At 57.3% G+C, this 25931-nt stretch overlaps 2 protein-coding genes across 4 annotated transcripts; both read left to right on the forward strand.

Annotated features, from left to right (window-relative positions):
- Positions 1–3315: 3315 nt before the first annotated feature.
- KCNK16 (potassium two pore domain channel subfamily K member 16) lies at positions 3316–10575 on the forward strand. 3 transcript variants are annotated; one of them, XM_058553961.1, is made up of 6 exons: positions 3316–3528; positions 6544–6658; positions 7717–7883; positions 8696–8861; positions 9174–9314; positions 10517–10575. In XM_058553961.1, the coding sequence occupies exons 1-6, from the start codon at positions 3316–3318 to the stop codon at positions 10573–10575; spliced, it is 861 nt and encodes a 286-aa protein (XP_058409944.1). The 3 variants fall into 3 exon arrangements, with proteins under 3 accessions (XP_058409944.1, XP_058409946.1, XP_058409943.1); XM_058553963.1 differs by lacking the exon at positions 9174–9314; XM_058553960.1 differs by lacking the exon at positions 10517–10575 and having other exon boundaries at positions 9174–9397.
- Positions 10576–10716: 141 nt separating this feature from the next.
- On the forward strand, positions 10717–25043 carry KCNK17 (potassium two pore domain channel subfamily K member 17). The gene is given in 7 exon segments (XM_058555471.1): positions 10717–10732; positions 11168–11556; positions 14544–14658; positions 19644–19744; positions 19746–19808; positions 20238–20412; positions 24733–25043. Coding segments are annotated over 7 exon segments (1170 nt in total).
- The last annotated feature ends 888 nt before the right edge of the window (positions 25044–25931 follow it).

The raw sequence follows: 25931 nt of genomic DNA on the forward strand, positions 1-25931 counted from the left end.
GCATGAGCTAAAACCAGGTAAGGGGAGTTTTGTGACTCCAGATGCTTCCTTCTCCCTCCAAGACGAGCCCACATCCCAGCACACTGCTGTCTGGGAGAGCTCTAGGTGTGAGGAGGGCCTCTACAGGACGGCGTTAGATCCCTGGGGGCCTCAGGGATCCCAGAACCAGCAGGACTGCAGAGAGGGTGGCTGCCACCTCCAGACAGAACCCCACCTAAACCCCAGGATGGATGGGGTGCTGCGGAGGACCCCTCGCCTGCCTTTGGCCCTTGTCACAGCATCAGGAGGTCCCTCACGTAGTCTCCACTCTTGCACATCCACTCCTGTCATTTGTTGTGCTTCTGGTTTGGGCCCAAGAGGAGACGAACCCTATATCACCACCACTCCATTAAGCCCCCTTATTTTTATTTTCTGTCAGACCCCCTCACTTCTCATTACAGAAACCATCATTGCTTGTCCTGGACATACTGGCCACAGTGTCTGCCTCCCCATAGTCCCTCCCAAGTGACACCTGTACCTGTGATGCCCACACCCCCAGACTGGGGCCGATCAGCTGAGGGTGGTACTTGACCCAAGGACAGCCCACCCTCAGCTTGAGGTGGCCACGTGAAGGGGGGCCTTGGACGCTCAGCCTCTGAGAGGATTTGAGCCAAGAAACACCAAGAGAAAGAAGCAGAGGGCAGTGGGAGCTGACACTGACCAGATGTCAGGGGTGGGCCTGGGGCAGAACTCTGAGGCAGAGAGACGGGGGCAGAGCAGAGAGAAGAGGGGAGGGACCCCCTGAGGAGAGTGGGCAGGCACGCTGATGGTGGATAGTTAGGAGTAAGGAAGCGGGCCTGGGTGTACCAGCACCCTGGCTATCCCTGGCTTCCTGTCACCAATTCTTTCAATGACTTGAGACAACTGGAGTGTGTTCTTCTTCCTTCCAACTCCAATAAGCCTTGACCAATTGAAAAAAAACAAAACTTATGTAACCATTGGGAAGTAACAGAATACCTAACAGTGGCTTACACAAATAGAGTTTATGTTTCTAACATTTTTGAAATCTAGAGATGGGTGTGGGCAGGAATCGGCTGAGCATCTCTGCGACCCTCTTGACCCTTCCCTCACGGACAGGAGATGACACAGCAGGTCCTGTCACCTGTGCAGACAGAGGGGGAAAGGTGGGGCTGCTGCACTGAAGCCTTTGTCAGGATAGAACAATGCTGCCCACACCGCCACAGCCCACTGCCCAGCTCTAACTGGCCAAAACGGGGTCACATGGCCGCCCCAGCTGCAAGGGAGCTTGGAAAGTGGATACAAGGGACACTGACAATCCTCTGATCCCCTCCTCATTTCTGTGCCCCTCCCCCTCTTCATGTGTTATTGCTCCCAATGGCCTGGCCTGCACCTGGGGCTCTTCAGGACACTGTCCACAGACAACTGCAGCCGTTTTGCCTGCAGGTGCACAGAGCCAGAGACGCCCCAATGACCGGCGGGTGTGGGCCTCTGGAAGCCCGGGTCCCCTGCCTCCACTTGGGACTAACCAGCGTGCTTTACCCACTAGGACCCCCAGGAAGCAGGATGAGCTGGGGCTGGGGTGCCCCGTTTGGCCTGCTTGCCCCACGCCTTATGGGTCTGCAGGTACTCCACTGCTCACACACAGACCCCCCCTCAGGGCTGCTCCTGGGGAGCCTGGCCTAAGGCAGCGCAGAGCAGGATTATCAGGCAGGTGCGACCAGTCACGCTCCCTGCCTGCGGCTGACATGTACAAAGTGGGGTTGCAGGCAACTCAGTGTCTGCTGCCACAGCCCATTACAGGAAACATCAGCCAACATAAGCAGAGAACCGAAAACCTCACACACTGCTGGTGGGACTGCAAAATGGCACAGCTGCTTTGGAAAACGGTCTGGCAGTTCCTCAAAAAGTCAAACATAGAGTGACCATGGGACACAGCAGTTCCACCCCCAGAGATGTACCCGAGAGACATGAAAATACATCCCACAAAAACTTGTATACAAATATTCACAGCAGCATTATTCATGACAGCCAGAAAGTGCAAACAGCCCAAATGTCTATCAACTGATGAATGGATAAATAAAATGTGGCACATCCATACAATGCAATACGATCAGCCATAAAGAGGAATAAAGTACTGATCCGTGCTACAATAGGGACGAACCTTGAAAACATTAGGCTAATTGGAGACGCCAGACACAAAAGGCCACATATCATATGATTCCATTTATATGAAATGTCCAGAATCAGGAAATCCATAGAGACAGAGAGCAGGGTAACGGTTGCCAGAGGCTGAGGGGCTGGGGGTGGGGGATGATAGCTAAGGGGTGCAGGGTTTCTCTTTGAGGTGGTGAAAATGTTCTAAAATTGATGGTGGGGATGGTTGCACGACTCTATGAGTATACTAAAAACCATTCCATTGTACGCTTTAAGTGTGTGAATGGTATGGTATGTGAATTATATCTCAATAAAGCAATTGCAAACCCATACACACAGGAGCAAAGAAAAGAAAGGCAGGGAAAACCCTCAGTTCTACCCACAGAGCCACTTGGAGCTAAGATATACTGTTAGCTCTTTTTTATTCACACATACATCTCGCCAACATATTATCCTCTGAAGGGAACCTGCGGAAGGACTTCAAGCACAGAAAATTGCCAGCAAAAGCTACGAAGCAAAAGTGTCCAATGTATTAGGAGCATCAACGTGATACCGTCCCTGATGGAGATTGTCGTTTCTCTATTTGCTTTGCCCTCATTTGTCACCTGGTTTACTCATCCTCGGGTTCCCCCAATAGGCAGGTCAATTCTCCTGGCCCCATTTCGTAGCCAAGGCAACTGAGTACAAGGTTTATTCACACCATTCTGTTTTCTTGGCTCCTAAGCTTGGGGGCTTGAAGCCTTCATGAGTGAAAAGCTGGAGGCCGTCAAGGGGGCCCATTCGGGCCTGGGCGGAGTGAGGGGGAGAAACAGATTTGGCCCAGAAACACCCATCCAGCTTGGAGGCAGAGGGTGAGACAGGATGACCTCAGGAAGACCCGGTAGGTTTCTTTGAGGGGTCCATGCCTCTGACTTGCTGCTCTCCACGGAAAAAAAAGCTGGGTGGGTGGGGGGTGGCAGGCCTGTTTGCACTCAGAGACACTTAGCGCAGCCAGGCTGAGCTGCACTGTTCAAACAGACTCCCCGGCCTGCAGACACGTGTGCCGAGGAGGGCGAGGCAGCAGGAGGCCGGGTGCAGGGCCCTGGGCGCTGACTCCTCACCTGCTCCCCGCCTCTCCTCCTATAACTGGCCCCACAGCCCTGGCCGAGCCTTGGCTACACCATGCCCCACGCTAGGCTCTGCAGTTTCCTGGGTGGCGGGCTCCTGCCCCTGCTGCTGGCCTATGTCTGCTACCTGCTGCTCGGCGCCACCATCTTCCAGGCGCTGGAGAAGCAGGCCGAGGCTCAGTCCAGGGGCCAGTTTCAGTTCGAGAAGCTGCGCTTCCTGGAGAACTACACCTGCCTGGACCAGCGGGCCCTGGAGGAGTTTGTGCAGGTGAAAGGGAGATGCTGGTGTGGGACGGTGGGCAGAATGGGGGTTCTCATGGCAGGTCTAGAGCCACCCCCCAGGGGCTGATGCCCTGTTTGGAAGCAGGCTGTGGTGGGAACAAAGAGCCAGGTGAGACCTAGTGCTGGATTCTGGCCCCAGGTCTACAACTGGATGGCTGCGTGACACTGGGCAAGTCACTTAACCTCTCTGGACTCAAATTTCCTCATCAATAAGATGAGGAGAATGATCATATCTGGGCTGCAGCCGTTTGACAGCAGATTAAAGCACTTTCTAAGCTGCCACTTGCTATATAAACATGAGCCGTGCGTCAGTGTTATCAATGCTGTGCAAATTTCCTTCTCTCACACTCTGCACTTCCCCTGGCAGGACAGCTGTTCCTCCTGTTTTGTCCCCAGCTCACGGCGTTGTGCTAACCACACTCGAGGGCTGCGGGTGGGAGACACAGAGAGAGGTCCGGAGCTGCCACCGTGCCGGCCCTCCCCACCAGGTTCCATCTGGAGCTGGGCTTGATGAGCAGTGGCCAGGGCCACTGGGCTCAACCAGCACTGTGTCCATGGAGGCTCTCTATGGTGGCAGGGCGGATCACTCCCTGCCTGGGCCCCTTCTGCTTCCCTGTGCAAACTCTGGGGCCCCAGCACCATCTCTCCCAAAAGCAAGGCAAAACCTAGGTGTTGTGGGGGAAGGTGAATGCATTCAGGACCAGGGATCTAGTGAATGACAACACCCAGCACAGAGGATCAAGCCAGGTGCAGACTCATCACAATGATAATGGGCAGTTATAGGGCACTTACAATGTGCTGAAAACAGTGGGGCTCAGGGTCATCATGATGGGGCTAGACCAGCCATGCTCCAGCCCCTGGGGCCAAGCGTTTTGCACATGTTTCCTCATAATTACTAATTACTGTCACTATCGCCAGGTTGTAGATGGGAACTGAGGCACAGAGAGGTTGGCCAAGGCTGCAGGTAGTGGTAGGTATAGAACCCACACCCAGGCTGTCCGCTCTTTACCACACAAGTAAGCATAAGTGTGGGGGGCAGGATACAGCCTGGAGAAGCAGTTCTCAAAGTGTAGCCCCCCTGGAGCAGCCGCATCAGCATCACCTGGGAGCTCCAGGCAAGGCTGGTGCCCACTCAAGATGGAGAACAGCTGGCCTAGAAGATGACGGGTGGGCTGGGTGGTCAGAGAGAACTTTCTAAAGCTGTCCAGGCTCTTTCTTCTGGGAAATGAGGCCTCTAGCATCAGGCTTCACTTCCTTGCTCCCCCGCAGTACAGGGCCCAGAAGGATTCAGGAGCCTCCCAAGACCCCGGGACGTCAGGCAGAGGCCCTTGAGGCCCTGGAACTCCTCCTCCCCCAGCCCAGGGTTAGAGGTGAACCCAGGAGCCAGAGGGTGTGGGGAGGATTGCTGGCTGGGCTCTAACTAGCTCTGTAAATGGAGGAAGGAGGCAACAGGTTGACCGCAGTCCCAGGGCGGTGCCACTAATTAACACCTTCCCGGGGCCTCCCCAGGGGAGCTGGAGTCCTCAGCCTGCTTGTGAGGGACCATTACTTGCCAAGTGAATCCAGCTGAGAGGCAGAAGAATGCTGGGATGAGATTCCGGAAGAATACACATTACTGTTAAAATCACAAGGAAAAAGAAAAGCTATAAACAGTACTGTAAAAAGCTATAAAAGCATTATTGAAAATTGACTCCTTAAGGACACAAGGCCTTGCCCAGGTTCACAGGACTCAGTTCTGACTTTCTCCACCACACGTGGATTCTTGGAGAAGGACGGAAGGTCAGCATTTGGCACTCCACCCTTAGTACGCTCACTGACATCAAGGCCCCTCCTCAGTGGGATGGAGGACCTCAGGTTGGCTTTGGGGGACAGCCCGAGTCCAGGGCAAGTGCTGGTCCCAAGGGTGAGGGTCTCCAGGGAGCATTCTGGTCTCCAGGACCAGAATGTTCGGTCCTGGCCTCTCTGGGTGTGTGGGAAAGAGAAGGAGGCTAAAGTTCACATGCGAAGAGGCCAAAAGTGAGGAGAAGCAGACAGCCCGTGTCTGGAGGCCAGAGCAGGCCTGGCCCATTGGGGCCACCCCAACCCTGGCCAGAACGTGCTCACCCAGCCAGTGGGAACTGGTTCCCACAGGAACTGGAGGCCGGAGCTGTCCCTCCTCCACCGCCTCCTGCTGCCTTTGGGGCTGTACCAGGTGGCACGGCTATGCTGCTGCCCTGGGACAATTCACAGCAGATGGGGAGGGAGCCCTGCCCATCTCCAAGAAGATTGGCTCAGGGACAGAGGGGCTTAGGCCGCAAGGGTTCAGGTTCTGCAAACACACACTCAACACACATATACACACAAAGCATGCACACACACAACATATGTACCCATGCACACATCACATGTATACAACACACCACCACCACCACACACAAACACACACGACCTTTGCCCTGGCCTCTGCTGGAATTTCTCCCGTAGACTTGGGCTGGGAACTAGAGGGCAGCAGAGAGCAAGGCTGCCTGCTCCTTTGGAAGCACAGAAAACACAGAGTTCTCTGACCCTCACCATCAGCCCTGGGGGAGGGCAGCCCCATGGCTTCCCCGCGGTCCCCAAACCCTATATTCCTAAGTAAACCCTTCTAGGAATATCCAACCTGAAATCTTCGCACTGTCCTGACAACCCATTTGCATCTCACCCTCTTGGCCACAGCGGCATCTCCCACCTGTACCAGTCCTTCAGCATCCTCCGCCTCACCTCCTCAGGCCCACTTCCCCTCCTCCAGCCCACGCTTACAGCCCACACTGGCCAGGGGAACAGGCAGTGGATTTGGAATCCAATGATCTTGAGCAGGTCCCTTGGCCACTCTGAGCCTTAGTTTCCTTTTCCATAAAATAGGAATGAGACTCTCTGAGAATGCCATTGAGTGAGATGACACGAAAGCACCCTGCCCAGAGCTTGGCCAACAGCCGGTGCTATCAACACCCTCTTCCCCCCACCCCCTGCCATCCCCCCACAGGTCATCATGGAAGCCTGGGTGAAGGGCGTGAACCCCAAAGGCAACTCCACCAACCCCAGCAACTGGGACTTCGGCAGCAGTTTCTTCTTTGCCGGCACGGTCGTCACCACCATAGGTAAAGTGTCAGGTGCCGAAGGGCTTCCCCAAAGCCCGTCCTGGTTCGGGTTCCCCAAAAGCAGATGCTGAGACAAGGATGTGGTTGATCTAGGAGATGGTCCCAGGAAGCACCAGTAGAGAAGCGGGAAAGTGACACAGGAGGGGGAGAAAAGGCAATACAGTGTACATTCATGAGCAGGCCACTGGGTAGGGCACCTGGGCTCACTGCCTCTGAGGCCCCTCAGAGAGGCTGGTAGAGCCCATCCTCGGAACAAGCCCTGTGAGAGGCGAGAAAGCAGGAGTATTTCTCTACCAACATCTGCCCCGGCCGGTTCAGAGCTGATCCTGGAAGTATCAACTCTCCGGCATTAAGGACCTGCCCACACACCAAGTGCACACCTGCAGCCAGAAAAATCTCTCAGGTAGAGAGAGACGCAGCGACTTGGGAGGAACTGTCCACCCAAGCTGCAGGTGATGTCCAGGTGTTCCAATGGGACAGGGCTCTGACAGTGTCTGCTACACCCCCTCAGCCAGAAAACCCCCTCCACCTCCCGCAAGGAAATCCCCAGACCCCTGCTAACACCAGTCTCTCCTAGCCATTCAATTAAGTCCACTTCCACACACCTTCCTTGAGCTCAGGTGACATGAGAGGCAGAGTGATGGAGCGGGGGTAGGAGGTATGAACTTGGATCATATCCAGGCTTGGCCCTCAAGGAGCTTCCAAGCCAATGAAGAGGGATAAGATAAGCACACCAAAAACAATAATACAAGGCAAAGTAGATAAGTAGGTAGGAATGACACAAAGCTCTATAGGGAATCACACCTAGTCAGGAGGAGGAGGGTGGCAGTCAGGAGGGCTTCCTGGAGGCAGTGTCATTGGAAATGGGCCTTCAAAGACAAGCGGGAGTCTTATAAACAAAGATCATTCTAGCAGATGGTGGGAAGAGTATGCATGGAACAGGGAGACTTCCCCTCGTCCCCCAAGAGTGGGGGGGAGACCAACCTGTGCTAGAGTCAGGGGGAAGAGGGAGTTCTGAACTCTCTTCCCCAATTTGCACACTCTTCCTCCACCTACAGGATATGGGAACCTGGCGCCCAGCACGGAGGAAGGCCAGACCTTCTGTGTCTTCTACGCCCTGGTGGGCATCCCACTCAACGCGGTCTTCCTCAACCACCTGGGCAAAGGACTGCGTGCCCGCCTGTCTGCCCTTGAGGGGTGGGAGGACCAGTCCAGGCGCTCCCAGGTAGGGCCCCTCCCTCCCCACTGCCCTGCTGTGGCAGAATGTATTGCAGACTGAGTCCTCTGGAAGCCAACCCTGAGTTGAAGTTTGGCAAGCAGGGTATAGGGGTAGACACCTGTGGAAGAAAAGGATTGGGCAGAGGGAGACGTTGAATCGGGACGCAGCCTGGACAAAGACTTGGCCAGCCCCTCAAGGAGCTCTGCAGTGTGCGGGCGGGCGGAGTTGGCCCATGGTGGGCTGAAACGGCCAGGACTTTATACCCCTGCCTCAATCAGGCACCAGCATGGCCTTCCTGGGAAGGGTGTGCCCTTGGGCCAGGCACGTCTCTGTAGCTGAAGCACCCCCTGAAGGAGCTGACAGCTGGTCAACGTGGTGCATCTCCGTGGTCATCATGGAACTCCAGCATCGTTTCCTGTGGTTGAAAACAAACTCCAGGCCACCCAGCATGCCCCCAGGTCCCACCTCATTGGCCAGTCCCTTGCAAAGCCAGGCATGCTAGGAAGGCAGGGGTGCAGAGGAATCTGGGACAGTTTAATGACAGTCCTCCGTCCCAGATCTGAGTCCCTGAGGGCCTGTACAAGTGGATTCCGAAGCCCAAAGGAGTCTCCATATTCCAACTTGACCCACTAACGCAATCCCTCTGACACAATCTTTCTCAGAGCTGGGCAAGATCACACACGCATAGATACAACCCCCACCCCAAAGGTCTGCGGGGCAGGGAAGGGACCTAGCTCTGACCCAGCCCCACTCCCAAATTTGCCCCAGACCCCCCACCACACAATCCTGGACTCAGAGACAGCCTCCGTCCCTCCCAGATTCTGCAGATCCTGGGCCTGGCTCTGTTCGTGATCCTGGGGACGGTGCTCATCCTCATCTTCCCACCCATAGTCTTCAGCCACGTGGAGGGCTGGAGCATCAGTGAGGGCTTCTACTTTGCCTTCATCACTCTCAGCACCATCGGCTTTGGGGACTACGTCGTCGGTGAGAATGAGGCCGTCACATAACTTAGGGTGGGGGCCACCGGGATTCGGGGTGTGAGGAGATGTCAGCGGGTGGGGGAGGGAACTACTGAGGATCTGATAGCCCCTGGTTAGTTGGAAAACTGATTTCCGAGGCTGCTGTGTATGCTCACAAGATGCTCAGAAGTGGCTGCTCTGGGACCTGTCACCTTTTCCCCCAGGGACCTCCATTGCTGATCCTTGTTATGGGGGGACTGGCGAGGTCCCCTGTGGAATCTGGGGGGTGCTGCACCCTCAGACCTCTGGCATTTATCATGTCCCCCTTCCTTGCCAGGCACAGACCCCAGCAAGCATTACATTTCAGTGTACCGGAGCCTGGCGGCCATCTGGATCCTCCTGGGCCTGGCATGGCTGGCAGTGGTCCTCCCACTGGGGCCCCTGCTTCTGCACCGGTGCTTCCAGCTCTGGCTGCCCAGCAGGAGCCTCAGCCTCAAGGAAAGGGGAGCCCCTGAGGCCGAGGGGCTCCCCAGACTTCAGAAGCTCCCCGTCTCTGCATGAGGCCCCCAAGTGGCCCCAAGAGCCCCTCCCAACTCCCGTCTGCCCTCTGGATTGCCCTCTGGATTTCCTGTCCTGCCTCCTCCTCTCCCAACCCTCTCACTCCCCAGCAAGGGCTGGTCTCAGGAGCTCTGAGAGAGAGAAAAGAGACAGGAGTGTCCAAGAAAGTAACAAGAAGGAGATGTAGAGACAGGATCGAAGACAGACATGTGCCATTGTCCCCGAGCCCCTGCCCTTTTCCCCTCAAAATTGCCCTGGAGAAGTGGAAGCCAGACATGGATCATTGTGGTCAAGTCTCCACTGCTGTCCATGCACCTCCCTCCCAGGAGACCTGATACAGGACAGCAGACGAAGAGTGACTTTATTTTTGCCTCATTTGCTACATGTACAGGGTGCATTTGTTAGGCCCCCACAGTGTGTCAGGCGCTGTGCCAGGCTCTGGGGGTACAACAGTGAAAGTTCCTGCCCTCCACGCGTGTTTGGTCAAGCAGAAGGACTAACCAAGTAGAGAGGGTACCCCAACCCAGTGCCCAAATGCTATGTGGGGGCAGACCAGGGAATGACGAGAGCCTTGGGAGTGGCTGGCAGGAAGCGTCAAGAAGAGGGGAGAGCTGGGCAGGAACTTGGAGCATCCTCCTGCAAATGTGATATCTGCCCTAGGAAGTTCACAGCCTGCAATGTAGGCAAGCTGCTTGCAAAGCCTGCCAGTTCCCCTCGCCTAGAGGCCTAGGGCTGTCTGTGAACAAGGCTTAGGAGCTCTTGGGTGTCCCACCCACTTTCCCGGGCATGGCCTCCCCTGACCCCCTCAGGGCACCCCTTGACCTCATCACCCCCTCTGGGCTCATATCTTCTTGAGAGCCTTTCCAAACACCCCCTGGGAAAACAGAGCCAGAAGAACCCAGGAGGCTTCTAGGAAATGAGCCCCATGGAGGCTCAGCCCCCCTTGGGAATGCGCTCTGCAGCCCTGGCCTTTCTCCTGACGGATTGCAACATCTCTGGCCAGAAGGAGAGGACAGATGTAGACCAGTCCATCCCGGCGCCCAACCTCACCAAGAACTGTAAATCTCCGCCCCTACCTCTCCCAGCAAGGAAGGCCATCCACCGCCAGGGACCTCCAGACAGGACTGAGGCAAGGCTGTGAGCAGAGGAGGCTCCAGGAAAGATCTACAGCCCAAGAGTGATCCAGGTCACACCCCAGGACTTCCTGACCCAGAGGAGAGGCCTGGGAAATTGAGGACCCCCGGCGGACTCCTTACATACTCTGGACCCTCCCACAGTTCTGGGTGGAGGAGGGAGTGAGGGGGCCTCTTAAGAAGCAGGGAATGGACAAGCCCACCGGTCAAGGCTCCTGTGCTCCGAGCTCACGGACAAGTGGTGATCAGCTGGGATCAGATGTGCTCCTCTTAGGGTACACAAAGGAAAGGATGGTGATACGAGAGACCCAGGGAGGACTTGACAGGCAGCAAGTCCTTTGCGATTGTCCCAGGGTCCACGGACTTAGGCAGTGACCCTAAGACAATAAACTTGGCTCCTACTTGCTCTTCCCTCGAGTGCAAGCGCGGTCTCCAGGAGTCCCTCCCGCTGCTTGGCACAGGACACGCCGGAGCTCCGGGCCCCTTTCCTCTCCGCGCCTGCGTTACCCAGCAGCCCTCCCTCTCCCTGAGCTAGGCCTGGGGGGTGCGCGCTCCACACACGTTCGAGGCGGGGCCAGATGCCCACAGCTCTGGCCTCTTTTTCTCCCTGGGATTGGATCCCGGTGCGGGGTGTGGCAAGGCAGTCCCATTCCCCAGCACGCCCCTTCTGCTGAGAAAACTGGGCACAGGCAGGCGTTGGCTAGAGAAGGGACCAGCCGAGCTCGTAGCCCCTCCTTTCCGCCTCAGTCCTGGTCCATGGCTCCCGGCTCAGGCCTCCCTGCCTGTCTCGAGCTGTGCAGACCGCGAGCCCCGACGGCGTCTGAGGGCAGGGCCCGGGGCTGCGCGGTGCCGGGCACCGGGCTTCTGCTGTTCGCCTACCTGGCTTACCTGGCACTGGGCACCGGCGTGTTCTGGGTGCTAGAGAGCCCCGCGGCGCACGATTCCTGCAAGAGATTCCAGCGCGAAAAGTGGGCGCTGCTACGGAATTTCACGTGTCTGGATGGCCAGGCGTTGGATTTGCTGATCCGGGTCAGGGGCGAGCGGGGCCGTCCGGGGCGCGGCGGGACGGGGCAGGGTAGCGCAGGGTGCGCGGGCAGAAGGCGAGAGGGCACTTAAACAAAAGAGAGGTGGAGGGGATAGACGCGGGGACGACTGGGTGCGCGCGGTGCCGGGTGGGGGACGAGAGGAGTGGGCTGGAACGCGGTGGAAAGGGCCCCCGCTCCAGTGAGAGGAATGCGCCCCGCGGCGCTCCGAGTATCCTTTGGGGGGCGAGAGGGTAGGACTGACCCTGCGGAGAGATGCGTGACGCCAACATCCGAATCTGAGGATGAGGACGACCTGGGGCGCGCTTACCCGGGTCGGGAGCTGGCAGGGCCGACCTGGTCGGTCAGAATAGGGGCAGGGCGCGCTTGTCCGGCTCGGGAGACGGCGGGCGAGGGTCCAACCGGGACCGCGAGGCGCTGTGTCGGGGTCAGACCGCGGGTGAAGGACGAAAGGTGACACCTGGTTCCTTCCCCGGAAAGACCCCAGGCGCAAATATGCGAATTGGGAGCGAGGACGGCAGGAAGCGCTGCACGTGTCTAAGGATGAGCAAGACCGAGGGCACGACCGTCGGGGTCTGGGGAAAGGGGCAGAAGGCGCCCTTGTCCCAGCGTGGGGTGGAATGGGGCTGAGGCGCGCGTGCCAGAGTCCGAGGGCTCGAAGCGCGCAGACCCGAGTCGGAGAGGAAGGGCGGACGCGGGGGCGCTCTTGGGCTGCCCGCGTTACTCCAAGTCTTCGGACACCAGGGGCTGGGCGCGCCCACCCAGCCGCGGAAGGATGCAGAGGTCTCTGAGGACAGAGACTGCTCAGAGGGTGGGGACCCAGCGGGTCGTGGGGAGGAGGGGAAGCAAGGGAGGGCTCTTCGGGGGGGGGGCATCGAGGATGATGGAGGCCTCCTTCCCCGACTCTGGGCAGGCGACGCCAGACTGGGAGCTGCTGAGACTTGGCGGATGCGTTAGCGTCTGGGTCCTGGCTTGGTCCCCAGGCCCAGACAGCTGCACCCCTAGCCCGACATCCCCGCAGTACAGTCCGGGTGCCTCCGAGGAGGAGGGCAGGGCCTGCGTCCTGGGCACATGAGCGGAGGTGGTGTCCTGAGCCCTCAGACTGGGCCAATGCGGCAGTGCCTGGAGCTGGGCAGGGCAAGGACCACCTCTGCTAAGGACCTAGTGTAGCGCCTCCACCCCCACCTCTAAACTTCCACAAATACAGCCCGACCGCCCGGTCCTGGAGGCTGTGTTGCTCCCCTTGCAAAGGAGATGAACTTAGCTACAGCATCCTGGGCCCGGGGAGATGACAATGAGGGCGATGATGATAACAAACGCTTCTGCGTAGCACTCGCTGTGTGTCGAGCACTCTTCCTAGTGCATTAACCTGTGTTAACTCGTTTCAGCCTCACCTACCTCACAGATGGGTACCATTATACTCATCTCCATTTTAGAGATGGAGAAACTGAGGCTCAGAGATGTTAACTACAAATACATGGGTACACAGCTGTTAACCGCCATGAGTACTGCCTCAGTGGGGATCTGTGCATGTGGGTGTTTCCCAAGGTTCCCAGCTGGGCTTTCACCTCTGCACACTGCCCCTCCAACCGCCTCCTGCTCCACCCCCACTTCACCCCCTCCCTTCACCCTCCTGTGGCTTCAGCCATCCCCAGGAATAAGGATGTGGTGTCTCCAACCCAGATCTTCCCCCCTGAGTACCAGATGTGTACATGCAACTTCCTGGCGGCCCTCAAATTCCCCCAAGATCAAGAGCAGGTGGCCTTCCTCCTCCCAGCCCTGCTCCTCCTCCGGTTCTAAATCTCTGTCATCGGCCCCACACCCGCACACCCTCACAGTGGTCTTAGATGCTTCCCTCGCTACCCACACCAAACAGAGGCCTAGGCTTCTGAACATCTCCTCTCTGTTCCTTCTGGACCACTCTGCCACGATGCGGGCCAGGCCCTCCCATCACTCACCCCTGCAGGAGTCTCTCCCCTTCCAGTCTGCCAACATCTTCTCTGCTGCCAGCTGTCACAGAGCATGCAAACCTGATCCTGCCTCCCCTTTGCTCAGTGAGCCTGGATGAGGCCTGCCACTGGCTCCTTGGCAGGGCTGAGACGAGCATGGCCTGGCCCCCCACTATCTTTCAGTCTCCCTATTCTAGATCCCAGGCACAGTCCCACCTCCCTGCCTTTGCTCCTGCTGACCCATCTGCCTAAATGTCCCTCACTGGGGGCAATCCTGTCTGACCCTCAAGGAAGGCCCAAGCAAAACATCACCCCCTCCATGAAGCCTTCTGCCCCCACTCCCATCAGAATGAACACCTTCCTCTCTGTACTCCTACTGCGTGAGATTCATGATAATGATGATGATGGCAACCACTAACATTTACCATGTTCCAGGTTCTGTTAAGTCTTCACACCTAATGCCTCATTTAACCCTCACAACAACTCAATGAAGTTGGTGCTATTAAGATTCCCATTTTATAGATGAGAAAACTGAAGCACAGAGAAGTTGAGCATCTTCCCCAGGATCATGCAGCTGCACTGCCTTTGTGCCCAGAGCTGCACGGACTGCACTGGGTTAGTTAGATAATTTGGCTCCGTCCCACTGAGGACTGAGGTCAAGTCCCTTTCATCTCCCGATTCTCTTAAGGTATCTCACAGCAGGCCTGGCCAGTGCTTGTTGCAGGAATGGGGGTGAGCAGAGAAGAAAATGAATGGTGTTCTTCCAGCCAGTGAGATATCCTGGGCTGACATGGGCTCTGGGGTAAAGCGAGGGGAAGGAGCTGTCCTCATGATCCCTGCCCCTGGGAGCCCCTGGTTGGAGGGGGAGAGCCTCCTTTCCGTGGACTGGCTGGGATCAATAAGCAGTTGTGAGGATTGTCCATGGGTTTGTGTGTGTGTGCGTGTGTGCACATGTGTGTAGGTTTGGGTGCCAGGGCCCATTCGCCCCCACAGAGCCCAGTGGTGACTGCAGCCTCTCCTGCAGGGCATTGTCCAAGCGTACCGGAGTGGGGACATCGTCCTCAGCAACACCACCAGCATGGGGCGCTGGGAGCTCACAGGCTCCTTCTTCTTTTCCGTGTCCACCATCTCCACCATTGGTAAGAGCAGCATAGGGCCAGGTGGGTGGGGCTGGGAAGGGTGGCCTCCCCCTGTGGGACAGAGGACCAGTTGCTTTTTGAAGGGGTTACTACGACCTTGAGACTCCAAGAATGGTCGGGCCCAGCAGCGTGGGCACCCCCTGGGAACAGCGGGCCTGGCAGAAGATCTGCTGCATCAGCTTCTGCATTTTACCAAGGTCCCCAGGGGGTTCCTTTGCAAGGCCCAAGTGTGAGAAGCACCGCTCTAGGGGCCTTCTGCCTGGCACAACCTCTCAGGAAGCAGAGGCGAGGAAAGGTTGGGAAGGAAGGAGGGGCAGAAATCCAAAAAGAGCCTTTCAACCCCCTGTTCTCAGCTTTGGGGAGAGGTGGCCATTCCTGGAGGCCTCTCCTCGGCTCACGAAGGCACCCCCTCATCCCCCATCACCATCCTCTCCAGGTCCCCTTCCTCCCTCACACGGGGACACCTAGGCCAGATCTCCCTCTCGTGTCTCTAGCCCTGCCCTGCAGAGAGCTGAAGTGGGACTTGTCCTGGAGGGCACCTGGGGGCTGTAGTAGGGGAAGGAGGAGAGCAGTCTAGATCCCTCTAGCTCTGAAACCCAAGAAATAGCTAAGTCAGGCGGCCCCATCCCCCTGCCCCCGGTGCCCCTGCCCCTGCCCCTGCATGACACTGGACTCACCACCAGGTGGCAGGCGGACACCACCGATGGCTCACACTGTCTCCACCAGCTCTTGGCCAGCAAGAATCCTATCCCTGTGAAACCAGTATCCCAGCCTCTGTCGCCCCCAGCATGGGGCCAGGCAGGAGCTCCCAGAGGACACTCCACGTGGTGTTAAATCAGCTAGTCCTTCTTGGAAACAGGTCTCGGGGCCACGTGGGAGCTCAGGCAGTCCTCCACCTTGAGACAAGCATGCTTGGGAGGCCCCTCAGACTCCAGGGACCCTGCGCCCCAGAAGGATGGCCAGGCCGGTATTTATTCATCTTTACACTGCGGGCTCTAGAACAAGGCCCAGCAAATAGTGGGCGCTCAACAGACGCTGATGCTTAAATGCATTCCAAAAACACCCATCCCACCAGCATTTACTGAGTGCAGGGCAGCTGGGGGTGTTGATGCAGTCACCGTGGGCCAGGCCTCTCAGATGGGTGGGGGTCTTTAGTCTCTGAACCCCACACCTCCTACACCCTCTGCCCCAGGCCAGTGACTTTCGCCCACCGAATTCAGTTTCACAGGCTGTGTCTTGCCCGCTCTACCATTCCTAGCCTGGACTATGTCCCTGTCCCTTCCTCTCCACCCAGTTCTTCCCTAAAGCTCTCTGAGCCAGCTCTGAGGGGGAGGAGGGCAGAGGATGGGAGACCTGGGCTCATCCCTCGTGCACGGTACGGTAGGATATAGCCAGTGTCTACTCGTACTGGGTCCTGTGAGGGGCACTTTCACGTCAGAGATCTCATTCTGTCCATTTGGTCCAACTCCAGGAATACGGCTTGTTATTTTCACGTCACAGATGAAGAAACTGAGGCACAGAGAAGTTGCACAACTTCCTCAAGGCCACATAGCTAGTAAAGCAGCAGAGCTGGAATTTGAAGCCCAGCTGGGGACTGCACGGCTTTTTCCAATAGTGCCTGCCCTTGGGGGGTTACAAGATAGGGCGGGAATTCTAAGCAGTAGGAAGAAAGAGGCAGCCATTCTAGGTGAACGATAGGGAGGCTCACGTCTCTGATTCTGACCACACACACACACACACACACACAGACACGCACGCACACACCTACGCACACAGGGAGGCAATGCAGAGAGAGGAGGAGAGGGGAGATGTGGTACATATGGGGCCCTCCCCCAGGGAAGGGAGGGGTATTCTGAGAGGCACAGCAGGGGGCCGCCTCCTTGGCGCCCCTGGGACCAAGGACTGTTCTTTCCAAGCCCTCAAAGTGAAACAGGGTCTGACGGGCACACAAGCTCTTCTGGACCAGCAAGACAGGCCTGAGCCCAGGAATTGCTCATCATCCATAAACTGCATCCCTGTCTTGCTCATTTGCTCACTCTTCTATCCATCCTTTCATTCAACAAATAGACCGAGTACCTGTGTGAGGCAGACAGTTCTGGGTACTGGGGATACAATGGTGAGTAAACTGGCAAGTCCCTGCTCCTGGGGAGCTACGTCCTAGTGCAAGGGGACACGATAAACAAACCAATACATAGACAATATTCAGGCGATGGGAGGAGCTTAGAGAAAAATAAAGCCAGTGAAGGGAGTTGGATAGTGATGGGGGGCCACTGTAGATGGGTGGCCATTGAAGGCCTCACTGATATGGTAACACTGAAGTAGAGACATGAATAGAATATGGGAGCCAACCACACAGGTATCTGGGGAAAGAACCTTCCTCCTGCAAGTGCAAAGGCCCTGAGGTAGGAGTATGACTGGTGCGCTTGGAGAACAGTAAGGAAGTCTGTGTGGCTAGAGAGAGGGTTGGAAATGAGGGCTGACTTTGGAGGAGGTGCAGGAGATCCCAAGCACAGAGGACCTTGTAGGGCCCTCATAGGGTGTCCTAGGGCTGGACTAGCAAAGTGACAGGTGGGAGGCATGCTGAAGTAAGAGGTGGCTTAGATGGGGCCATGGCCACCCAGCATCCAACAGGCAGCTGAGGGCTTCACAGGTACCCACTGATTCTGCTGACCTGAGCCTGACTGAGAATGATGGGGAGGGAAAAACCCCATTGAATGTCAGCCTTAGAAAGGCAAAGGCCTCCACGGGGGCCTCCCAGATCTAAAGTCTAAGTGCCACCATCCCATGGGTTAGAACTGAATGGAAAGACCCCCTGGGACAGAAGATGGGACTTGGGGGGACCCACAGCTGGAGGAGGAGGGGTCAGCAAGGAGCAGGCAGAGAAGTGGATGGAAACTAAGAGGTTTGCTCTCCCTGGATGCCAACAGAAAGGAGAGCGCCTTCCTTTAGAAAGGGGAAGCTGTAACGGCCAGGAAGGGAAGACGGATGGGACTCGAGAGGAGGCCTCTGACGTCCTCAGACCAGAAGCTTGTCCAGTGGAGTACAATTGTTCATCCATTCACTCATGCAACAAACATTTATTGAGCACCTTCTGTAAACTAGATGCTTAAGGGTTCACATTCCCATCTACACCTCCATGGCTTCCTTTCGTCCCACCTCACACTGTGAGGTGGATGTCAACATCCCCATTTTACAGACACAGAAACAGAGGCTCAGAAAGGTCAAGCCACTTGCCCAAGGTCCCACACCCTGCAAGGAGCAGAGCTGGGATTCAAACCCAGGAAATGCCTCTGACTCCAAAGCCTGTGCTCTGGACTTGTCCGTGCTTTGGCCCCTCTCGGGACTGAGCCCTCTGAGACCCCTCAGTGGGGGTAAGGATGGGTGTAAGCCGCCGGTTTCAACACAGTACAAGTGAGTGTGGACTGGTGGAGTGTGGGGGAGTGCTGACCCAGTCTGGAGGGGCAGGGATGTCAAGCAGTGATATAGGGCAGGATGCAAGGCCTCCATTCATCCATTTACACATTCATTCCTGTATTTCCCGATTCATTCATTCATTCCTTCATTCATTCTTGTACTCATTCGACACACATATGGTGAGCACCCATTAAGTGTCAGGCCCTGTGCCAGATGCTGAGAATATAAAGATGATTAAGACCTAGCCCTGCTCTTGAGGTGCTTATGACCCTTGGGAGTAGCAGACACAGAAACAAATCATTCAGTGGGTTATCCTCAAAGCCCGCAGGGTGCTGGGGCAACCACTCTATGGCAGGGTCCGGACTTGAAGGGCCATTTATAGGTGGGCAAGGATGGGAGGCACCCTCTCGGTACAGGGAGTGACATGTTCAAAGGCACAGAGGCAGGAGGTGGTCTGGGGGTTCAGTGGGGCAGGAGTGTGCCCAGAACTGGGAAAATGGGGGGACCAGATGAGCTTGGATGGTCTGGGTGGGAGTTTGGACTGTCCCCAGCAGACAAGAGGAGTAATAAAGGGTGCTGACTTGTGGGTGATATAATCAGGTTTGCATTTTAGAAAGACAAGACAATGGTGGTGACTAAGAAGGGGACACAGAGGTGGACAGGAATGAAGGAGAACCCAAGACAATGGCCAGGGTGATAGAGTCCTCTTAGGAACACCTCATCCTCTCCTAGCCTCCTTCTTCCCTTATCTTCATGACCAAAGGCTCCAACCTCCACCTCCCCCAGATCACCTGATGGTCCATCATCTGCCCCTCACTTCTGGAGGGGTTTGGGAGGGACCCCAGATGTGTTCCTTAGGGTCCTCTGGAAATCAGATATCAAGACAGAATCAGATGTGCAAGAGATTTATTGGTGAGGGGGCTGGGTGTGGAGAAGCCTTTGAAGGATAAAGGAAAAGGAGCAGGACAGATGGTGATAGCCTCAGACTGCAGAGCAGGTCTAATACCTGAGAAAGGAGAGAGGGAAGGTAGGGGCCTTGAGTGGGATAAGCTGCAGACTCCGAGGAAGGCTCGGCCAGGCGATGGGAGCCCCCGAGCAGGACTGCCCGTTGGAGGAACGCTACATCGGGCAAGGATGCCCCACCCCAGCTGTGGGCTGGGAGCAGCCTGGAGACAGTGTGGCCTCTGCTAGAATGGTGCAGTAGGTCCCAGAAGTGCAGCAGCAGGAGACGGCACCCTCCTGTGCCCCTCTCCTACATCCCTCTGCCCACCCAGAGAGGACGAAATGAAGAGAGAGAAGAAGGGATTCTCACCGCACGTAGGTTTGAGCTCACACACTGCTGAGCCTCCTAGAGCTTCGGCTTTCCAACCTGTAAACCAGGGGGAATAATCCCCATTTGGAAGGGTGGTTGTGAGATTGGACCGAGGCAATGAATGTCTAGGGCCCCCTGCACAGTGCTTGGCCTGGAGAAGGGAGGCCTGGATAAATACCAGCTGCCACATCCAGAGTGGGTTGGGAATGGGGGCCCCTGGGACGGAAAGTCCCCCTGAAGCGCCCCCATCTCGCCTCAGGCTACGGCAACCTGAGCCTCCAGACGATGGCCGCCCGCCTCTTGTGCATCATCTTTGCTCTCGTGGGGATCCCGCTCACCCTCGTGGTGCTCAACCACGTGCCCGGGGTGTCTCATGCAGCAGGGGGTGCACCACTGCGTCCGCAGGCTGGGGGACGCCTGGCAGGTAAGGGGGCTGTGGAGTGGGGGCAGGGACGGGTCACTTCGAGAATGAGGGGGCTTGTGGGAATCGGGGTGACTGGTGGCAAGGGCAGTCACTGCCCAGAGTGAAGGCAGAAAAGGATGGCTCTGGTGGGAATGGGGGTCCGGGAGGTGGGTCGCTGGTTACTTCTGGGAATCGGGGTTACTGGTGGGGATGTGGTAGGGTTGGGGTCACTGCCCAGAGTGGGGGTCTTTAGTAATAAAGGGGAAAGGGGGAGGAGACGTGGTGGGACCTGGAGGACACAAACCAGGTGGAGAAGCCCGAGAGGAGCCCCCTTCTAACCGTGGGAAGTGCTCGCCCTGCCTCCAGCTGGGTAGCCCCGGGCTGTCTGCTCCCCGGCCCCCACGCGCTGGGCGGAGGCCGCAGGGGAGCTGGACGCCGTGTGCACCGCAGGGCCCGGCCAAGGCCCGGTGGCTGGCGGGCTCCAGCGCCCTGCTCTCCGGCCTCCTGGTTTTCCTGCTGCTGCCCCCGCTGCTCTTCTCCCACGGGGAGGGCTGGAGCTACGTGGAGGGCTTCTACTTCGCCTTCGTCACCCTCAGCACCGTGGGCTTCGGCGATTACGTGATAGGTGAGACCCCCGCGGGTGGCGGGAGGGGCAGCCCGAGGCTCCTCTGGAGCCAGGCCCTGTGGGGTTGGAGGCCCAGAGTCCAGAGGACACGGTCCTTGCTGTGTGTGTGGCGGGGCTAAGGTCGCCCAGCTAAAAAGTGATAACTGGAGTCTGAACCCAGCGCCTCGGGCTGTAAGTCACAACTCCCGGCCATCCTGACAAGGCTGGGAGGCCTCACAGGTCCAGGAAAGCCCAGCCTCCCCCGACCCCCGTCGGAAAACAATTGGCAGCCGAACTCTGAGTGCCAGCAAGAAAGGCCTCGTGGTCCAGAGGCCCAAGGTGGGGTTTAATCAGTGGTCACCACCCAACGCGGGCGAGCCAAGGGCCCCAGACGGCCGCGGCCTTGTAGCATGAAGTTGAGGCAGATGCCCAGCAGGTGGCAGTGGAGGACAGTCTGTGGGGCAGCGGGGGCGGCTGGGCCCCCATTTCAGCCTCATCATCCCCCCGGGCCCCGCCCCTGAAGGTTCACCACGGGAGCAGCGGCTGCTGGCACCACCTCCACGCCCGGCTCTGGGCACGCTCTCGGATCCAGAGCCCTAAGTTGGGGAGCAGGGCCTGCCCTTCTTCACTCCTTCAGAGACAGAACCCAGCCTGGAATATTGAACTGAGGTTTTACCAAAGTGACAAACAGCTGACTCATCAGGCCACCTAGAGGACAAAGGTCACCCCATTTCACTGAAGAGGAAACTGAAGCACAGAGAGGCCAAGCCATTTGCCTGAGATTGCACAGCTAAGTGAGATATGAATTCTGATCTGTTTGACCCCAGAACTCATACTCTTTCCAGAGCGCCTCACATACCCCTCTCTGGGCCTCAGTGTTCCTGTCTGTAAAATGAGGGGCCTGGGCTAGGGGCTCGCTAAGACCCGCCTCAGTGCCTTCTGGCCTGTGCTCAAGGTCCCCTTCCCGGAAGCTCTCCTTCCCCAGGAAGATGGGCCTGGTGTCAGGGGCCTCATGCTGCTCCTGCCTGATATCCTCCATCCTAGGATGGAGGCTGTTGCTCTGGAAGGAAATCCTTGGGAAGGTTTCTTTCAACTGGGTCACGCTCCCACCCCATCAGAGTGGAGGGATGTGTCTGAGAAGAGCGGAGCCCAGCAGCCCCAAGGGCCACCTCTGCCCCGCTCACAGCTCAGAGGTTGATTCTTGGACCTGTCCTCTCCTCTCTTCCCACCGCCATTTCCCTAGTCTGAGCAGGGCTGTTGGGCACAGCTGGCTGTGCAGGTTGGGCACTGCACAACCCTAAGGGGTTGCCATTCACACCGAGCACATTGAGGATGGCACCTATGGAGTTGTGCAGCCTCTGTCCTTATCCCCCCTTGGCTCTTATCACCTTAAAAAATGACAAGTGCTATCCTGTGACCTGCCCAGCTCCTCTGAAAGCCTTCAGTTTTTGCCATAGCCTTAGAATAGAGTCCAAAATCCACGACCCTCCCTGTGACCGGGCCCTGCCTCCCTCTCCACTCTGAGCTCTCCCCCTTCCACACGGCACTTGAACCACTGTGAAATACTCTTCTGACCAGCCCAGGGCTGTGTGACCTGATGGGTCCTGCAGCGTCCCCCCACCAGGGCTCAGAGGCTGAAACTCAGGATTTGCCCCCAGTGATGGTCCTAAACCCAGAAGGCCTGGTTCTCTGAGGGCGCCCCGTGCAAGAGAGGGGAGAAGTGGGAACAGGACTCCCAGCTACTGTCTCTCAGTGCCCCCCAGGTCTCCCAAAGTTTGGTCCTGGGAGGGAATAGCTGACACAGGCACTCCCCAAGGTGGCCTGGAGAAGCCTTTGAGGCGGATGGGGAATCTCAGTGAGGATGTCTTGAGGGCCCACAGTCCCCTGAGGCAGGACAGGGCTGGGGGAGGGGAGCAGCCTCTCTAGACGTGGCCACCCTGGAAATGGCAGGAAAGACCTCCGCCACCTGGGAGGGCTGATCAGGGTCCTTGCTATCCTGTGAGCCACCCTGTGGGGAGCGCAGGGCGGGGGAGGCTGGCGTATGGGGCACAGGCCCCCCAGAGCCCCTTCCACCAAACACCCTGACTGAGGAGGCCTGGCCCAAACCCATGCGGGCCCTTTAAGCCCAGAGTTGCTGCCCAGGCAGCCCCCTCCCGCCGAGGGGCAACGGGCAGCAGTGCCCCTTCACCTCACCTCCAGAGATCTGCTGCCTGCTCTGGTGCCCAGTGCTCTGGAGCCACCTCAGTGCCTCGTGGCAAGTGGCCACACTGAGAGCCCTCGACTGCCTCCTCTGCCAGGGATCTTCCTTATATGGAGGGGAAACTGAGGCCCAGAAACAGGAAGGAAGTTGATTAAGGTCATAGAGCAGGCAATCCAAGGGCAGGTCTAGGATAGACTCCCAAGCCAGGGCCCCTCATATGCATGGGTTCCACCCCACCTCACCTCTTCCCCGTGTCTCTCAGCCTCCCTTGTCCTCCAGGGACAGGGGCAAACCCTTTTCTTGGATGAGAATGCTGAAGCCATCACCTGGACTCTGGGTGTCCGTTGTCCCTGTGTCGGCAGCCACAGGGGCATTGTCTTCACAGCCGCTCCTCTTTGCCCAAAGGCTGCGGCCGGAGCAGCCCCTGGGCCCCAGCCGCCTGCTCCTCCAGGGCCCCAGAGCCCCCACTTCCCCAATTGCATTTGCCACTCAGTTGAGCGCCTTGCCAGCTGCCAGGTCTCCTGCCACTTTTGATTTCAGCTAAAAAAATGAAATAAAAGGGGAGAAGAACGCCTCCTCCCTCCGTGGGGTGGCAGGAGCAGAGAGCTGGCTCACCGCTGATCGCATTTGGGACCGCCAGCGGAGTGGCGGCCCCTAACCCAATCAGCCTAATCCAATGCCGGCTCCCGCCAGGCGGCGAAGTTGGCTCCAGGGCTGCGGGCTCGCCCCGGAGCGGGGGCACAGGAGAGGAGCCCGGCCGTGGGGGGACAGGGCAGAAGTGTTGTCTGGGGGCCAGCAGGACAGGATGGGGGGTGGAGAGAGGGCCCGTCCAGGGAGCGAGACAGAAAAGGGTGTCAAGGAAATAGGAGGACAGGTCTCTGCCCTTTGAACGATCCCGGTGTGATGAGGGAGGCAAGAGTGACCCCCAGGAGACGGACAGAGAGGACAACTAAGGTGTGGAGCTGGCCCTTATCGTGACAGCGACCCCCATCCATCCCTCCCTCAGCGGGTACACGTCCAGTCCTGGCTGTGTTGAGGGCACCAGTGCAGGGGGGCAGCGGTGAGTAAAACAATCCCCCAACTACAGTGACCGATACCCCAGACTGTGTGCCAGGCGCCGTCCTGAGCACTTTAGATGCACTGATCTTGCGTGATGGTGACACCAGTCCTAGGAGAGAACCACCCTTCTTGCTTCCATTTTATAGATGAGGAAGCTGAGGCCCAGAGAATGAGTAACTTACTCAACAAAAGCACACGTGCTGGGAGAGAGTGTAACAGAGGGGCCCAGGCTAGTCTCTGGGGAGTGAAGTCTGAGCTGAGATCTGAAGGATGAGGAGAAGTTAACCAGGCCAAGAGGAATTGGAAATGAAGATCTTTCTGAGTTGTGAGGACAGCAAGTGCAAAGGCCCTGGGGCAGGAAGGCTGATGGATGGAGGAAAGGGGGAAAGATCAGAGTGACTGGAGCACAGCACTCAAAGGGGAGAGATGTGCAGATCGAGGCTGGGGATGTAGATAGGGGGCCTTGGGATAAGAATTTAGGACTTCATCCTAAAAGCCAAGGCGGGGAAATTATTTTCCCTATTTCAGAGGGGAGGGACATTCAGACAGATGACCGTCACACAGCTGGTAACAGAGGCAGGATAGAAGCTCCAGTGGTTCCATCTGTTCTTCCTAAAGCTCCTGGCAAGCTGTCTCCCTTCAGATGTGAGAAAACCGAACACAGAGACAGGCAATCAGCAGGGCAGGCACCAGGATCTCTGGGAGGGCTTAAAACACAGACTGCCCACCCGCAGAGTTTCTGATTCAGTGGGTCTGGGGGGGGCCCAACCATGTGCATTTCTAACAAACTCGGGGATGCTGATGATGCTGGTGCAGGGCCCCCACTTTGAGAACCACTGGGATGGAGCTCAAACAGAGTCCCTCAGAAAGACAAAGAGGAGATTTAGCTTCCACACCCGGGCAGCGAGTCCAGGGAGGCTTCCTGAAGGCCCAGGGAGGGGAGCACGGGGCCGGCAGTCTTGGACCAGTTTGCACCTCCCGTGTTCCGATCATATGCATCAAGCGTGTGTGTCTGTTTCTGCTGTGGGAACGTGGCCCTGAGTCGGCCAGGCCTCCATCCTCTGACCTTGCCTCTCCCCCAGGCGTGGACCCCTCCCGCAGGTACCCGCTGTGGTACAAGAACACGGAGTCCCTCTGGATCCTCTTTGGGATGGCCTGGCTGGCCTTGATCATCAAACTCCTCCTCTCCCTACTGGAGACCCCGAGGGGATTGTACTCCTGCCACCACCAGAGCTCCGAGGGGAACTTCCAGCCCGGAAGCCGGAGGCAGGGCCCAGAGGGGGAGGCAAAGCCCCACTCCCCACAGCCAGGCTGCTATCCGGAGGGACTTATGGAAACCATGCAGCATCCGGAACCCTCTACTCAGGTCTCACGCTGGGGAAGAGACAGTTAGTTATACTCCAGGATTTGTTCCATCTTCTTCCAGTAACAAGACCCTGATTTTAAGCTTGGCACATGACAACCCAGACTAAAGACTACATTTTTCATCTTCCCTTGAGTCTAGGTGCAGCTATATGATTAAATTCTGCCTAATAGGATACACAGAGAAGTATCCTGTGTGACTGGATGTGAATGGATGTGACTGTCAGTGGGAGGGGTGCTGGGGGGAGGGGGGACAGGTGGTATGTGCTCCTCTTCCCCACTTCCTTCTTCTAGCTGGTTGCAATGCTGATACGGTGGCAGGAGCTCTGGCAGCCATGTTGCACCATGAGGTAGAGGCCACATTTGAGATTGGTGATACAACAAGACAAAAAGAGCCAGGATCCCTGATGATGGCAGAGCCACCATAACAAACCTGGAGTGAATACCAACAGACTTCATTTATGTGGGAGAGAAATAAACGTCGATCTTATTTAAAACACCATTGTTTGGGTTTTCTAGTCACACAACAAAACTAATTCTAATTGACACACACATCCAGAAACAAAGGCAGCATCTGAGATGAGCATACACAGAGTGAAAACACCCCCTCCCCAGGTGCGTTTGCCCAGGACTGGCGGAGAGAACGGACTGAGGGCTGGAGTGCAGGCCCCCTACGCCTCCAGAGGGCCTCCAGGTAAACTCACTAAAGATTTGCTGATAACTGAGGCCTGTGCAGCCGGCAGGCAGCTGGTCCCAGTTTGGCTGCTGTGTCCTTGTTCCGACGCTTACTCACACCACAGAAAAGCCAGGGGCAGACCAGTGGGCTCCTCCTCTCTCCCCGGGCCCCGCTCCAACAGCGGTTTGCAAAGCCAGGTGGGGTTTGCAGAGGTCACATCTGTTTGCAGAGCGTCTCACCCCG

Source organism: Diceros bicornis, chromosome 14 (genome assembly GCF_020826845.1).
Source record: "Diceros bicornis minor isolate mBicDic1 chromosome 14, mDicBic1.mat.cur, whole genome shotgun sequence".
Classification (NCBI taxonomy): Eukaryota; Metazoa; Chordata; class Mammalia; order Perissodactyla; family Rhinocerotidae; genus Diceros; species Diceros bicornis.

Bases quoted from the DNA above. Each gene is read 5' to 3' on its own strand.
- KCNK16 (XM_058553960.1), top strand. From the start codon at position 3,316: ATGCCCCACGCTAGGCTCTGCAGTTTCCTGGGTGGCGGGCTCCTGCCC. The intron at 3,529-6,543 runs GTGAAAGGGAGA...ATCCCCCCACAG, and splicing joins CCCTGGAGGAGTTTGTGCAG to GTCATCATGGAAGCCTGGGT. The intron at 8,862-9,173 runs GTGAGAATGAGG...CTTCCTTGCCAG, and splicing joins CTTTGGGGACTACGTCGTCG to GCACAGACCCCAGCAAGCAT.